General features: G+C 40.6%; 2 protein-coding genes across 2 annotated transcripts in view; both read left to right on the plus strand.

Moving 5' to 3' along the window:
• LOC134577551 (FXYD domain-containing ion transport regulator 6-like) overlaps window positions 1–16,755 on the plus strand; it is a 120,664-nt gene that overhangs the window by 28,765 nt on the left and 75,144 nt on the right. The gene's annotated exons all lie outside the window — the stretch shown is intronic.
• The window catches only part of TMPRSS13 (transmembrane serine protease 13), a 38,930-nt gene that overhangs the window by 17,340 nt on the left and 4,835 nt on the right, over window positions 1–16,755 (plus strand). Inside the window, exons 2-11 of the mRNA XM_063436336.1 lie at window positions 6,293–6,422; window positions 7,758–7,865; window positions 9,928–10,050; window positions 10,264–10,396; window positions 10,995–11,093; window positions 12,064–12,107; window positions 12,255–12,426; window positions 13,771–13,937; window positions 14,404–14,502; window positions 15,262–15,404. Of these exons, the coding sequence (XP_063292406.1) occupies window positions 6,293–6,422; window positions 7,758–7,865; window positions 9,928–10,050; window positions 10,264–10,396; window positions 10,995–11,093; window positions 12,064–12,107; window positions 12,255–12,426; window positions 13,771–13,937; window positions 14,404–14,502; window positions 15,262–15,404 (1,218 nt within the window). The remainder of the gene's footprint in view (window positions 1–6,292; window positions 6,423–7,757; window positions 7,866–9,927; window positions 10,051–10,263; window positions 10,397–10,994; window positions 11,094–12,063; window positions 12,108–12,254; window positions 12,427–13,770; window positions 13,938–14,403; window positions 14,503–15,261; window positions 15,405–16,755) is intronic.

Here is a 16,755-nt window from a genome sequence, read left to right on the forward strand (position 1 = left end):
CAATTTTTAAACACAAATTTAAAAATGTAATTCTTTGCAAATTATGCATTTTTATATCTCACCAAACTATCATAATTTGGCTTTTGTTGACACTTAAAGAACCACTATAGTGCCAGGAAAACAAACTCATTTTCCTGACACTATAGGGTCTTTAGGTCCCCCCCCCACCCTCAGGGACCCACTCCCGCTGGGCTGAAGGGGGCTGAAGGGGTTAAACACTTACTTTTCTGCAGCGCTGGAATCCGTCAGCGCTGGGGAAGTCTCCTCCCTCTGCCAACGTCAGTGCCGAATGCACATGCGCGGCAAGAGCTGCGCGCGCATTCAAACAGTCCATGGGAAAGCATATCTCAATGCTTTCCTATGGATGTCCAGCGTCTTCTCACTGTGATTTTCACAGTGAGAAGCGCGGAAGCGCCTCTAGCGGCCGTCAATGAGACAGCTACTAGAGGCTGGATTAACCCTAGTGTAAACATAGAAATTTCTCTGAAACTGCAATGTTTACAGCTGCAGGGTTAACACTAGATGGACCTCGCACCCAGACCACTTCATTGAGCTGAAGTGGTCTGGGTGCCTATAGTGGTCCTTTTAAAGGGTTGTTCACTAATGTGGGATTTTTTTTGCAAATCAAAGGGAATTCAAAATTAACTTAACATGTTAGGCCAAAATATGCAAATTAAAAACAGGCCTCGATTAATTAACTGATCTTTTCTTTTCACTTTTCTTGTGCTCCCCACACGCGTGAGGAATTGTGTTCATAAAAAATAGTGGATATTGCAACACTAGCGAGAAGAAAGGCGGTGACTACATTTAATGACCTCAATTATGGATTCCATTGGAGAAAGCCCCTGCAAATCAGGGCTAGTTGGTACTTTGGTTAGTTTTAAGGGATAACACATGATAATTTAATAAACCAGGAACTAATCGTGGAATTAAAATTGTAGGCCTATATAATCAATTCGTAACATTCTGCAGGCCAGCCATTTTTCTGCAGTTATTTTGGCCCTGGAGAGACATTTACAGCATTTAGACACTGATGAAGATGGGGTTAAGAAACCATCTATTCAAGTAGAGATAAAACTGATCTTAATTGAGTAGAATGGGAATTTCTGCTTTAGCAATATCATGACAGCCAGAAGGACCCTCAATTGTCAAGGAATCCAAGAAAGGGTCAAAATGCTCAAAAACTATTTGACGGCCTACTACAGGATGGCGCCAGGGGACATCAGTGGACTTTAGTGGTTATGGTGCTTTAATATAAATAACTATTCAAATGGCTACAATGTATCAAGTTTTGAAGCACTGCGTTGGTCACCAGCACACATGCAAGATGCAATACAGTTAAATTATGGTCAGACATTCAGCTCTTAAAGAATAACTTACTGTGTTTAAAAAAACGGACTTCACTTTGTAATTGTGTGTGTTCCAGTAACTCTCTGAGAATGACAGGCGGCCTATTTTCTATACAAATGTCATGATGTGTTTATGTAATTGGAAAGCTGTAAGGCTGACGCGGTTTCTACAGGTTCGTGCCAGCTGCTAGGACCTGCTCTCTGGTACATTGTGACACTGTTCGGCTCATTACACTGTATCTCAACTTTCCTGTAACCATGGTTGTGAAAGACATCACCGGGTGCCAGGAAAAGAGAATTGTCCTGCATCCAGCTCTACTAGATTTGGTAAGAAGAGCATAAGTGACCTCCAGTGTCCACAAGATGCATTACCACATTCGTGTCTGAGCACTAAATCAAAAAATGGGGACATACAAGGGGGACACAGGAAATTGAAAATATTACGTAAATCTAGTCAAATAAAAAAAAAAAATCCCAGCTTGACTAAAACATCCATTTGGCCGTATAAATGGGGACATATTAATTACATTGATGCTGTTTTATTGTCTATTTTGTATCTCTATGAGTTTATACTCTAAACCGGTAGCTCTTGAGGTTTTTTTCTGACGGTACCCAAACATCATTCGTAACATTACCTTGGGAATCCGTTCTTCTGTTTTTAAATGACCTTGGAGGCCCAGTCTTCAGTTATTATGTAATATATTATATTTATTCTGCCAAAAACATTCAAGAGACCCTTTAAATCCCTGTTGTCCTTGGGAAGGCATTACAGCTACGGTAACACATTTACTATAGGCCTTCACCTGGCGACTGATTCATTGATGTCCATTTTCATTTTCCATCCATTGTCGCATCTACTTACAAAGCATTACACAGGGGGATTCAATAAACCAGGAACTGGCCAGGGAATGGAAACCCAATTTTGGATTCCAACTCAGGGGTTGAGAAATGCTGCAATCATTTGTTGTAAGTTGCTAAGTTTAGGTTACAGTAGTGAAGCAGCAGAATTCTCTAACTTGGATGAATTGGAGAGATTTCAAACTTGACTTTTTTGGCCCAAATTTAGTAAATTGATTTGTCAGCTCACTGCCTAGAGAATAATCATAATGCATCTGAAGTTGTAAAAATCCAGTCATTGAGCTAAGAACGTGTCTCGGTATGAGATAATTAGAAGGTGGTGAAAGAGCACCCAAAACACATGCAGCGATATTTACTAAAGTCAGGATTGTCTAGAAATGTATGTGAATTTCCTATTTAAGGCTTTGCAGTTGGGCTTTTTTTGGACTTGAATTGGAAACTCTCTCTAATCTCACTTTAACCCCTTAAGGACCAAACTTCTGGAATAAAAGGGAATCATGACATGTCACACACGTCATGTGTCCTTAAGGGGTTAAATAACCATGTTAATGAGACAAAGGAGATACTTACTATGTGGTTTGAAAATCGCTTTCTCTCCAATTTAAATAAACATATTATTTTGTCGAGACCTGTTTTCCATAGAACTAAACGGAGTTCTCACAAACAATGTTTTTTCCTATGTTTGGCTACTCAGACACTGTAATCCCGACAAGTCTCAACAAGTGAGGATTTAGAATGGAATGGATTATTGTCTAACCTTCTTATAATAATAAAGAATTATTACATCCATTTAAGCTTTCTCTAGAAAATTATTCTGATTACTATTCTATTGATTTATATAAATTGATCAATCCCTCTGGGTATCCTTTTGTTAGCAGATCAGCAATAAAACTGTTAAAAGGACACTGTAGGAACTATAACTATTTCATCATGAAGTGGTTATAGTTCATGGAATGCCCTGGCATTGTACTTCCATTCAGTGTTAAACCATTTTCAGGCAGTTTAACACTAAATAAGGGTCCCTGTCTTCCTAAAACCTCACCCTCACTCGATGTGTGGCTGAGGTAGAGATTACACACTTCCTTATAGTCATACCAAATCATACTAGCAATGGGGACTGTGATAGGCTGAAAGCAGTCAGCTGACACTTTCAGCCAATCAGTCGCCCATTGCTGCTCAGGCTAATGCTTCCTCCATTAGCCTATGCAGCAGAGAGGGTATGGGATGCTGAGCACTAAACATTAAAAATTACTTAAGGCTGAATGTAACAGATCAGTGCCATGGGACAGATACACACACAATATGGCACATGCAGATACAGATACACACGCAATGACACTCATACAGATACACTGACACACATATACAGGGGCACACACTGACACACATGGAGATGCACAGATACACATACAGATACAGGGGCACATACAGATATACACATGCAGACAGGCATGCAAAATTTAAAGCCACCCTCCCTTTTCCTACCTTTTGCGGTGCAGGAAAGTGACTTCTAAGGGGTTCAGTCAGGGCCGGCCTTAGGGGTGTGCGAGCTGTGCGGCCGCACAGGGCGCCATGGAGCAGGGGGCGCCGTGCGGCCGCACAGCCGATTAAAAAAAATGCAGCGGGGGCGGAGCTTACCGTGCGGCGGGGGCGGAGCTAAAAGCGCCGGAAAACGGCTGCAGGGGAAGCAGGAAGGAGTCCCTGCTTCCCCACCAAACAGTCACCAGGAGCTGCACTGCCTCCACAATGAACTCCACAGGTAACTGTGGGATTGTCAGGTGAGTGTAACTCTCTGCCTGTGTGTATGACTGTCTGCCTATGTGTGTGTGTGTGTGTGTATATGACTGTCTGCCTCTGTATGTCTGTGTGTATGACTGTCTGCCTGTGTGTGTCTCTGTGTGTGTGTGTGTATGTATGACTGTCTGCCTGTGTGTGTGTGTATGACTGTATGTGTGTGTATATGACTGTCTGCCACTGTGTCTGTGTGTATGACTGTCTGCCACTGTGTCTGTGTGTATTACTGTCTGCCTCTGTGTGTGTGTCTGTGTGTATGACTGTCTGCCTCTGTGTGTCTGTGTGTGTGTGTGTGTGTGTGTGTATATGACTGTATGCCACTGTGTGTCTGTGTGTATTACTGTCTGCCTCTGTGTGTTTGTCTGTGTGTATTACTGTCTGCCCTCTGTGTGTGTGACTGTGTATGACTGCCTCTGTGTGTATGACTGTCTGCCTCTGTGTGTATGACTGTCTGCCTCTGTGTGTATGACTGTCTGCCTCTGTGTGTATGACTGTCTGCCTCTGTGTGTCTGTGTGTATGACTGTCTGCCTCTGTGTGTCTGTGTGTATGACTGTCTGCGTGTGTGTGTGTGTGTGTGTGTATATGACTGTCTGCCACTGTGTGTCTGTGTGTGTTACTGTCTGCATCTGTGTGTTTGTCTGTGTGTATTAATGTCTGCCTCTGTGTGTGTGACTGTGTATGACTGCCTCTGTGTGTATGACTGTCTGCCTGTGTGTGTCTGTGTGTATGACTGTCTGCCTGTGTGTGTCTGTGTGTATGACTGTCTGTGTGTGTGTATGACTGTCTGCGTGTGTGTGTGTGTATGACTGTCTGCCTCTGTGTGTGTCTGTGTGTATGACTGTCTGTGTGTGTCTGTGTGTGTATGACTGACTGTCTGCCTGTGTGTGTCTGTGTGTGTGTGTGACTGTCTGCCTGTGTGTGTCTGTGTGTGTGTGTGTGTGTGTATGACTGTCTGCTTGTGTGTGTGTGGATGTCTTCCTGTGTGTGTATGGCCGTCTGACTCTGTGTGTGTGTCTGTGTGTGTCACATACAACCAATACACGCATATCACACACTGTTAATATACCCATTACAAATATCACACATAGCATACATATCACACACAGTCATCACACGTACTATTACATACACAGACAACACAAACATAACAGCATACATGGATGACGGGGGGGGGGGGGCGCTGTGAAGATTTTTCGCACAGGGCGTCTAAATGCCTAAGGCCGGCCCTGGGTTCAGTGGACTACCTAAGACTGTTGAGAGTCAGACAATCTCCCACTCCGCCCCCCCTCCTCTGCCTTCCTCCCCCGCAGTTCGATATGTCACTTCCTTGCTGTGCTGATATTATCAAAGGGGGGCGGTCGCATCACTGAAGGGCCACAGCGCTGACCGGGCCTTTCGGTAGTTCCGCTGCTGTGACAGACGTCTGACTCTGTTCACTCATAGCATGTAAAGTTTAAGGGACAGAGATCCCGTTGCAAGTTTATTTTAGAAACCGTTTTAGTTCATTATTCCAGCTGATAACCTTCCTAGTACTCTCGTCCACCTTAAAACAAAAAAAGAGCCATTTGCTCCATGTCTTGGACTAACTGGGATACATTTGTAGGGTTAATCACCAAAGAGAGAATTCAAAGTGAATTAAACATTTTGGGGCAAAGCAGCTACACTGAAAGCATACATTAGGTTAGCCATTTTGACCTTGAATTTGAAATTCATTTAGAATTTTCACTTTGTGAATAACCCTGATTTAGGGGTACCTCCTGTTGTTGTACTCTGTTTGTTTGTGTATGGTTCTGGTTAGATAACAATTGTTACCTCTGGAAACAGGAATGTCCCCTTTCATCATTTCGAGACCCAACTATCATTGTAAATTAAGAGTGAATGAATAATATAAAACATCTTACAACATTCCCTAGGATTTGTAGTGTCAGGTCTGTAACTAACCTATCCAGCTTTGAAACGTAACACTCCAATTGTAAATCTGACAAATTATATGTTGTGCGATATGCATGTATACATACGATTACGAAGGACTTTCTATTTAAAGCACCATCCTGCCCTAATCCAATATAACGTGTTTTCTGTTCCTTGTGTAGCCTGTTCAATCAATGCTATGTTTGTGCCAGCTGTGTGAGTTCAGTTAATGGTTATCTATTGCTATTTTCATGAGTATCTATTATGTCTTAAATGTAATATTTCATATATATATATTATGGGCCTGCTCAGATAAAGTACTGATGATGGCATCTATCAAAGTTGGAGTCTGATCTGTTTATATTTTATTTTTTAACAGCGTTATGCGAACTCCCCATATGTTTCATATCCATCTGCTCCTCACCAACCAGGGGTTCATGGGACGTACTACCAGCCATACACCATACAGCCAGAACCTCCTGCACCCCACTATGTTATTGAGAGACCCCGTGAGTATTGCATGACTGATTGGGACTCACATTCACAATAAATGGAAGTAATGTTGAAATTTATCAGAGTTTTTTTGGCACAGCTAAATCATATAGAAATCTGAGCAGGGCAGACCTATTATGATCTCAAAGACAAAAATGGCTGCATAGCAAGAGAGAGGAAGCGAGGAAAGGCAGGAAGATAACCATACCATAGAGATCATACAGTAAATTCAGATTAGCCAGTAGCGATTATTACTTACAAGTAAGCTATTCGGGATTGCTAAAAGTCTTTCCCTCTGCACACTCTTGTTTGACTCACAAAATAGAGATTTTGGACAATGATTTCCAGTTCAGAGTTAGGATAACTAAAAACTGTTCAATTAACCTTAAGCGACTTTATTATTATTCTGTTATTATCATGTATTCGTTGTAAAGTATTCTAAATAAAGTGAAGGATCACAGAGCACAATCTGGTATCTATCTAGCCTTCTGCAATGTCCACTTAGAATCTATCAGTTTGGCGGCGTTTATCATGAATTTGTCAGTAGCAATCATTTTTAATGAATATCTGAGGCTCTTACCAGAGAATTATGACATCAACGTCAATACAAGGTTACAGATTTTTGCTACTTAGTAGTTTTAGAATAGAATTGCCCATCATTCTGCCAGCATTCAATACAATTGTAATAACTTGTGTTAAACTGAATTCTTATTGATAATTCCACACCAGGAATATTTTAGAATTTAGTAAAAGATCCAGAGAGATCTGAAATGAGGGAACTGTGTTTTACATTAGGTCTGTCTGATTTACCTAATCTAGCAAAAAGAGCCCCAGTATAACACCAATTGCTTTAATATTAAGCTATCCAGTTTTGCACTATTTGTGTTTTTTATTTTTATTTTAAAACATTTTTAGTGCTGGGAATAACGTAGTCTGTTACGTTTTTAAGTCAAAATTAGTATGTAAGAAGTAGCACCTTTAGATATGGATACGTGTTACATTGCTTGCCCTGTGTTTAGTTCCCTCACAGAAGGTCTCAAGTTTCATTTCACTATCAGAGAAAAAGTCTATACCAATTCTTTATCAGACCAGACCCATTAGCATTGGCCACGAACAACCAAAATACCAGGCAGGTTCACTCTGCATGAGATACATCAACCCTGGTTGGTTGGTTGTTTGACTTGCCATAGGCATCACTGGTGAAAACTATTGATACGTCATCACTGGGAGTGATCAATTGGATCGTCTCTGACTTACCTTGCAGAGTTAGTCAGATTCTTAAAATAATCTGTTCTAAAAATGTATCTTTTCTTTATTCTAAAACTTAATATATAACATTGCTCTTTTTCCAGCATCAAATAAATTCCCGTTCCTTTCGTGCTTCTCCAGGCGGGGGACCACCGCTTTTATCTTCATTGTTGCAATCGTTGTGCTAATTGGGTTAGGTCTGATCGCTGCATGTGAGTTACTTTTTTTGACTTTACATAGAATGTGACCGCAGATGAGAACCATTTAGTCCGCCTAATTTTCAAAATACTTTTATTAGCCCCTGGCCTTATGTTATATCTAGGATGTCCCACGCATGCTTAAACTCCCTTAGTGTGTTAACCTCTACCACTTAAGCTGAAAGGCTATTCCATGCATCCACTACCCTCTAAGTAAGTAATACTTCCTGATATTATGTTTAAACTTTGCCCTTTAATTTAAGACTGTCCTATGTCTTTCAATTATACTCTGCTCCTTTACTGTGTTGATTCCCTTTATATATTTGCATATTTCTATCATGCAACCAATAAAGAAACAGGATTGAACCAGGGACCTTTAGATCTTCAGTCTAATGCTCTCCTAACTGAGCTAGTTCGGCTTGCTATGTATATGCTGTGCACTTTGAGATTCTTCTAGCATGATGAATTGATTATCATAATTATCTAATAATTATATGTTTAGTGAATTATCTATAGTAAATGATCCACATAGGTCATATGTCCAACTGAAAAAATGGTTGGATGTTTTTGAGTTAAAACATTGCTTTTTCCTACCTTTTACTATATTGGACCTCTCACTTGTGCCCGGTCCTAAATTTTGTTCTACTGAATCTGTGAGTGTAGTCTGCTCTGGGCTGCAATGTGTGCCATCCTATACTTTTGCATGATTTTAGAGTAGATCTCAAACGACAGAATACTATGGACAGGTGGTTGAATCAAGAAGATGTGGTCGGATTAACTCACAGTTGACAGGGTATATATGGAGTGTGTGGATGCAAATGTTTTATTACTTCTTTAATCGGTATTCTTCCCGGAAGTAGTTGACATTTGTCTTTTTTTTAAGAGATCAAACATATTAAAATATGAAGGCAATGTTTGATAACTCCCGTCATCCACCACTTGAAGCTAAAGTACTGCCAAGCTTCATGTAAATTCTCAGGAACCCTTCTAGACTTCAAAAATGAAAAGATCCACAAGTGGTGGTGGTCAAAATTGAGCCCACCTTCACTTGAGGAAAGAACACCTAAGTGGACACTCCAGAAGTGTCCTGGGGCTTAACCCCTATGCGTAAAACTGAAAGAATACTCTAGCATCAGGGTAGAATATCCAGATGCTAAGAGTATAATCTGGAATGATATACAATGTAATCATCTTAATGGAATGATAATAGAAAGTAAATGACTGTACAGCATATAAGCCCATAAATAGTGGTCAGAATCCCATAAAGTGACAAAATCCTTGCCTAATGGCTCACCTCCGAATTCCCAGTTAATAAATATATGTATCTCATTTCACAGCTACAGACTGCAGACTTTAATTAAATTCCATTGGGTCAAATGTCTGAACGCTAAGAGATCAAATTGACATGTCCTTAGAAAAACGGACATGCATTATTAGCTAGGTGACTGGTCAAGAATCACAAAAACTTGTATAAAGTTGAAAAGTTATCAGTAGATATAATGTTAATTATCAAAACTACCTAGTAAATATCAAAATGGAGCTAGGATACTACAGTGGGTATGAAAACAGGCTTCAAAAAACCTTGACTGCAAAAGACTCCAGCTTGTCTAGATAATAGACTGCTAAGGTAGAACCAAAAAATCCAGTGTAACACTAATGTATCTACTGAAAGTAGTAACATTCACAATGCTGCACTGTTTTATCAAGTGAAATAGCTCACTTGTAGAATTTGAGACCAGTATAAGGAGGTGAAAAGATAAAAGAAATTAAAGTGTACTAATGTGCAGAACCATACTTAGATTTGTTGGTTACCTGCACATATTGACAGAGTGCCCTAGTGAAATGACAGTAAAGAAGTGAAAAGAGAAGAAACCCGACGCGCGTCTGATGAAGGTGCACCGAAACGCGCGTCGGGTTTCTTCTCTTTTCACTTCTTTACTGTCATTTCACTAGGGCACTCTGTCGATATGTGCAGGTAACCAACAAATCTAAGTATGGTTCTGCACATTAGATTTGCGTTGCCAAGATCAATTTTGCCTATAACCCTGAAACACGTTGTCTGTTTTTTCTCTCATAGATAAACTGGATGCATTTAATGGCTCATCAAGTTCATCCATTCCTAGAGAAAGCTGTTTTCCCAACAAAACTCTTTGTAATGGAATTGCTGAGTGTGCACGAGGAGGGGACGAGATGGGTTGTGGTATGCTCTCTTGTATCATGTTTGGGAAAATGGAAGTAACATCTTGCAAATATGCACCACATCTTCTTTCACATACTAAGTAGCACATGGACATTACATTTGTTCTATCTGTTGAGCGAAAAACATGGATGCAATAGGGCATGAATTATAACACATACTAAGGGGAATATATTTATAAATACAAATACTGACCGCTATATATCCCTTTTGTAGCAAGGTTCCGGTGGGATAATTCCTTGCTTCAGATCATGTCTCGTACACAAGAGAATCTCTGGCTGCCTGTATGTGCCAACAAGGTCAATAGCAACTTTGCAGCATATGTGTGCCAACGCTACGGCTTCCTAGGGTGAGTATCGTTTGCCAAATTAATATTGTCAAGCAAAAAGTTCTTCACCAATCTTTTGGTGATGGATAGGGGTCATTTCTGACTTGTGTGCTGTTATTCAGCCTAATACGCAGCAAACTGCAATGCGCTGTGTGTTCTAACACCTTTCGATCATTCCTTGGCTGTCCAATCACAAGACTTTCCAGAGCAGCTCATTGAGAAGTCTTTACAAGGCAGGTGCCTCTTGAGTTTATCTTCCCTGAGCTAAACAACTAGGAAGTAAAAGGACCGGTTGTCTGACAGCCAAGGAGGTGTAACAATATTAATTTGATTAATTTATAAATGTCATAATTTCCATAAAATTCTGCACTTTTTGTAAAAGGAAAAAAGACACATTCATTCATTGCACTTAAGCACCTAATGTGCTCTATGGATCTGAAGGGTGATGGCAACAACTTGTGACTGCAATTTACCAAGAAGATTCTAAATGAACCCTGAGTATTTAACTTAAATGAAGTAGGAAAAATCTATTAGGTGCTCTGAATAGGTAACCACAGTATTTGTTTACAAGCTACCATGCTATATTTATTCATTTGTATTGTTGTTAATTCTGTTTCAGTACTCCCATTACACAATCTGTGACGATGCCTGACAATCCCAGCAATATAGGGATGGTCAGCAATGGAGCATCTAACAGCATCCAGGGCAGCGTAGACCGGTAAGATGTGCACTAATGATTTTGTATTCCACTGGTGGTGAGGGTGGTTAAAAAAGTTACAGATTGCGAAAGCCTCTTTTAGTCTAGGTTCTTCAGTATCAATCTGATAAAAGTATTACCAAGGGAAACAAAGGGCTCGATTTAAATGGTGACCTAAACTTGAGGTTTTATCACATCAAAAGGCCTTATTGGCCGTTTCTAAATAGTCCCCTTTCCCAGCTAAAATTATTTAGAAAATCGTGTTAGACTTACCTTGAATCCAGCTCTGGGCAAAGCTCCCAACATGGACCTCCCTCCTCCATTGGACGCCATGGCAATACTTGTGCGGTTCAATCACAGACTTCTCGTAGAGAAGTGCAAATTACTCTGAATATACAGAGCTTCAAGCGGAACACTCCACATCCAGGCTCCTACCAAGTCACTGAAGTGGTTGGAGTAACCATTTATTGAATTCAATTCTGTTACAAAAAAATTTCAAGTGATTTATCTGCAGAAGTTACTACTAAAGTATAGGGATTTTTTGTAAATAATTAAGAATTATTTGGAATAATTAATAAATAATTTGGAAAGTTTTACCAATAGCTTTGAATAATTTGGTAAGCTTAGTAAATCGAGGCCTAAGTTTAATAAATTAAAGAACATGTTCATCATAGCATAATATTTAATGATAATGTTCAATTAAATGTCAATTAGTGATGTACATACCCACCACGTCTGCTCTTTACCAGGTCCATTTAAAATAAATCTATATGAAAATAATAATGTAGATATGTACTATATGAATATATGATGGAAAAGGAAAACCTATAAACTACTCCTGAAATCTTAGCGGTAACGGTGCACTCATCGATCCCCTTCACTAAAAGTATATAGTACGGAGCTAGACTGAAATAATATGATCAGAAAAGTAAATCGGCACTAATTGATGGATGATTATTAATGTATATTTTATTTTCTCTCCACCTCTCAGGGCTACTTGTCCTGATCAGCAATACTTGTCTCTTAAATGCTCCGGTAAGTAATAATACATGTTTCTTTACTTGGGGTAGTACTTTATGTGTTCTAATGCTATCGTTTGGGAAGCATGTCTCCATAAGTTAATATAGATATAGAGTTACCGGCAGCATGTATCCCCTCTAAGCACTGTGTCCTCTCCTACAGATTGTGGAAATAGGAAGATGAGTCGAATTATTGGGGGTACAGAAGCTTCCCAGGGGAAGTGGCCTTGGCAAGTCAGTCTACAACTGCAAGTGGGTTCGGGATTCGCTCATGTTTGTGGAGGGACCCTCATCAATAATCAGTGGGTGCTGGGTGCATCGCACTGCTTCACAGAGTAAGTAGAAGGCTCAGTCCGGATATTTCTTCTACGTTTGATCTCAATCGTTTCTCATTTATTTAATGGGAAAAAAATTGATATAGAGCACCCGCATCCAGGACACTTAAAATAGATCATTTATTGTACAGTCCTTAAAGGGTTTTTCCAAGCACATAACCAAATCAGTCATTTGAAGTGGTCATGGTGTCTTCAAGACTGTATGTGCAGCATTTTGTCATGAAACGCTGCACATATAGAGTTTAGCACCACTGCTGCCGCAGGTGTAATCCCACCTCCGTCAGCATGATTGGGCCGTCATCAGAGTTTCTGCTTGGCTAATGTCAGTTCTGTGTGACTTTCATTGCTTGGAATTGCATTCATTGACTGAGGCTAACACACTCTGTTTTCGTTTCACGTCGGTTTCAATGAAATGAAAAATTCGGACTCTTCCACATCGCCAAATATGTCCAAATGTATTATTTTTGTTTGTTATGTATGTTTGTTCACTGAAGATTGGGTTTTTATCACAAGCATCTCTGTTTTTAACACAAAGGACTGTTTTGCAACTTTGCAATCAGGAATGTAGGCTTGAAATAAGCTTAGTGAGGTACACCCAGAGATCCTTTTATCAATTTGGGACCTTAGGTAATCCCCGCACACCTCCCCTCACCTTAACAGATGGCAATTTTATAATTTCACATCATGGCCCAATGTTTGGGCATCCCATGCATAAGGTGCATGAATCTTGGTACAAAAGGGCGATGAGCATGTATCTTAGAATTAGGTACCAGCGGAGTCATCTTAATATATGCAGATTACTGGGGCAGTGGATTAGGCCACCCTGCCCATTCATTAACTTTACTTCCTCTTATCAGAGCACAAAAGATGAGGGAATGAGTAAGCACAGCCACTTGCAATGGGTATATTTATTAACCACTTGGCACAAGGAGGATGGAGCCTGCATAGGTATTTAGAGGTTTTCGGATCCCCACAATTGTGTAATGAGCTCATATCTCACAGTCCAATATATAAAGGCAGTAACATCTGATTCTCACTTAGATGTTTTATTTCTTCTCTGACCAGTGCACACCCCTCCCCTGCGGCAACTTGCCTTTGTTCAATGAACAACTTGGGCTCTACAATGAACAGCTGCTTCACTCCACCTTGTGCAGGTTGATTGCATAGTTAGAGCAATCTAATCTGCACTTAATAGGAGACCCCTTATTAAACAGAACATACTATTTCAGCCGCCATAAGGAGCATCTGTAGATCAGTGACCTATCCCTAGAATAACAAAAATGTTCCCATGAGGAGACAAAAAATGCACTCTCAAACTACTTCCTGTATATGTGTCTTTTGCAGTAACCCGTCCCCGAGCCAGTGGAGAGTGTATGCTGGAGCAAATAATTTGAATGACCTTCGCGCCTATTCTTCAGTCAAAATCATTGTTAGAAATGAGAATTACAATACGGGCACTGATGATTATGATATTGCTCTGATGAAACTAAAGAACCCATTCACCTATTCGGGTAAATAAATAATATTATGACCAGTCTACATTTTGTGAGTCGTGGTTGCCTAGACTACAATCTGACGATAATGTATAAATAAACAATCTTTTCAAAATCTTAAAGATGAATAAATGTATATGGTATATGAAAAAAAGGGCTACCATTTATGCTACCACATATTTTTTTTAACAAGCCATGGTATCAATTGGTGAACAGTAGGGACGAAAAAAAAAAATTTGAGCTTATGCAGCTGCTATCTCGGACCTGTCCGTATAACAAAATTATTTTACTTGTAAAAATAGAAGCTCATTGAGCATGGTGTGGAGATGTGAGCGGAAAGGTTTGTGCTTCACAGTGTATGTGTGAAGGTATCGGGTGAGAAGTTGAGCCACCAAAGTTTAGAAGTATTCATAGAAGCAGTTAAAACAAATGGAGAATGTGAGGCATAAAATGCGTAAATGTTTGTTTTCAACGTTTATTTCAGCTGCTATCCAGCCGGCCTGCCTCCCCATGACTGGTAAGTCATTTAACCCAGGTTTGAAGTGCTGGATCAGTGGATTTGGTAAAACAGTAGTATCTTCAGGTGAGTTGGAAGCCTAAAGTTTGGAGAGATGGAGGAATTTATCTCATGCGTCATAACAACTTAGTTTTGCTCATGGGTTGGCAATGTTCAGAACTCTATTTGTTGTGGACTACATCTCCTGGGATTATGGCTGTAAGAGCCGCATGGAAGATGTAGTCCAAAACATCTTGAGTACAAAAGGTTGCCAATAGCTAAATGGTATGATGGGGGGTTGCTAGATAGAATCGATCGGCAAACTGAATCTATCTACAGACAATTTAGTAACCAGTAACATGCCTGCAGTCATTTGGTGCCAAATGAATCGGTGATCACGATGGAAACCAATTATTCACTAAATCCTGAATTTTCTCAAATTAATTCAAAATGGTAAATCTTGGGCAAAAATAGCCCAAGTTGTGACTAAAGCTGATTTGGAGAATGTTTCCACATTAAGTTTTGCCATTCGGAATAATCCTCGAAAAATTGTGAATTACCTTGACCGTGTTTCCCTCTACTTCATGTTAACAGTAGAAAAAGATGCTGATGCAGGAAAAAATATATATAAAATCAAATGATACTGAAAAATTTAATGGCTGCCAAAGTTCATGACACATAAGTATTGGCATAATTTTAATATACACTCTACAATGCAGAATATAGGGAAATAAATATTGTAAAAATAAAGGGTGAACTGAGAGTCTGTCTGTCTATCACATTATTTTTTTATCATGGAGGTCCGATTACTTCTAACGGGTTAACTCTGTCCCCTTTTCATTTCAGATGACACTTCGCCAGTCCTGATGGAGGCTGAGGTGTCAATTATCAGTACCCAGGTTTGTAATGCAGCGGATGTTTATGATGGATCGATTACCCCGAGAATGATGTGTGCTGGGGATCTGAGAGGAGGCACAGACTCGTGTCAGGTGAGACCCACACCAGTAACCTCTACCATTATTTATCCAAGGCTGAGATATATTTTGAGAAAGCTTTATAAATTATTTACTATTTTGGATAAACATATATATATCAGGGGGCGGGGCCCGACAGCCGAGCTAGCCAGACGCACATGCAGAGAGCTCCGACACAAACAAACCTAATATTGGCTATTATTGGCCAAAATCTCGAATATAGCAGTCTTACTCACTGATAACTGCTAATGCGGCCTAGCGAAAAAAGCGGCCTAGTGGTAGGGAGAGGTGGCCGATCTCCCGCCCTGGGGACCGCTATAAGCAGCAGCTCTCCTGACGTCCCGCATCCCCCCCCCCCTCTGGACCGGTGGGGGTCATCACGGTCCCCGCTGGGGAATCTTACAAACCTGCTCGAAATGGCTGACCCGCCGGAGTGGGGACCTCAGTTTGGGCCAAAGATGGCCGCCAAGCAACAACCCCTGCAGCCAAGATCAAGCCCTGAGACCCAGACCTGGAGAGAGCACTTTGAGGCTCGATTTGATCAAGTCTGCCAGGAATTCTTTAAGCGCATGGAAAATAAAGCCGCCCGCAATGATCTATTTGCTATGAAGGGGAAAGAGGCTGAACCGGCAACTTACCGATCCAGCGCCCACACAGAAACACACCCCTCATGCAGACGGGACTGCCAGCGGGCCCTCCAGGCAACGAACCGCAAGGCAGCACACCATCACCGACCACTCATCCTACCATCTTGCAGCGGCTTCTCAGCACAACGCTCCAAACTACTCCGTCGCAGGGCCCACATAAGGCAGCGCAGATCAAGAGCACAGAGAAAGCCCAGAGACCAAGATCCAGCTACAGGACTCGATGGACTGTCGATTGGCGCAGAACAGGAGCACACAGGCATCTGGGACCGGAGGGGCTCTCACCTGCAGAACGATGGACTCAGGTCCCCCAAGGCTGGCAGTCTACCATCCAGCCTTAGTCTTCGCCAATATGTTTCTCTGTCACTTAAGATAATTTAGCATATTACCTACTGTTCATAACCAGCAAATACCATGCCTAGGAATTATTCATGTATAAAAATAAGCTATTTCTACATTCTATAAACGTAAATACCCAGTGGTTACTACAAAGCTAATCATAGATAAGCACGTTATTTAACTTTCCTTTCCTTGATGCAGTTAATGTCAGCCTACACTACACTCAAGCACACTTACTGCCTTTCCATCCTCTGACACAACTTGTATTATTAACCTGTTAGTTACATAAAAATGTGCAGTTCTCTTATATGTCACAGTATAACGCCTTGTGAAATGTCTATAATTGTTACCGTGACAAAATATGCATGTCTGTCAAATTTTTG

Source organism: Pelobates fuscus, chromosome 11 (genome assembly GCF_036172605.1).
Source record: "Pelobates fuscus isolate aPelFus1 chromosome 11, aPelFus1.pri, whole genome shotgun sequence".
NCBI lineage: Eukaryota > Metazoa > Chordata > Amphibia > Anura > Pelobatidae > Pelobates > Pelobates fuscus.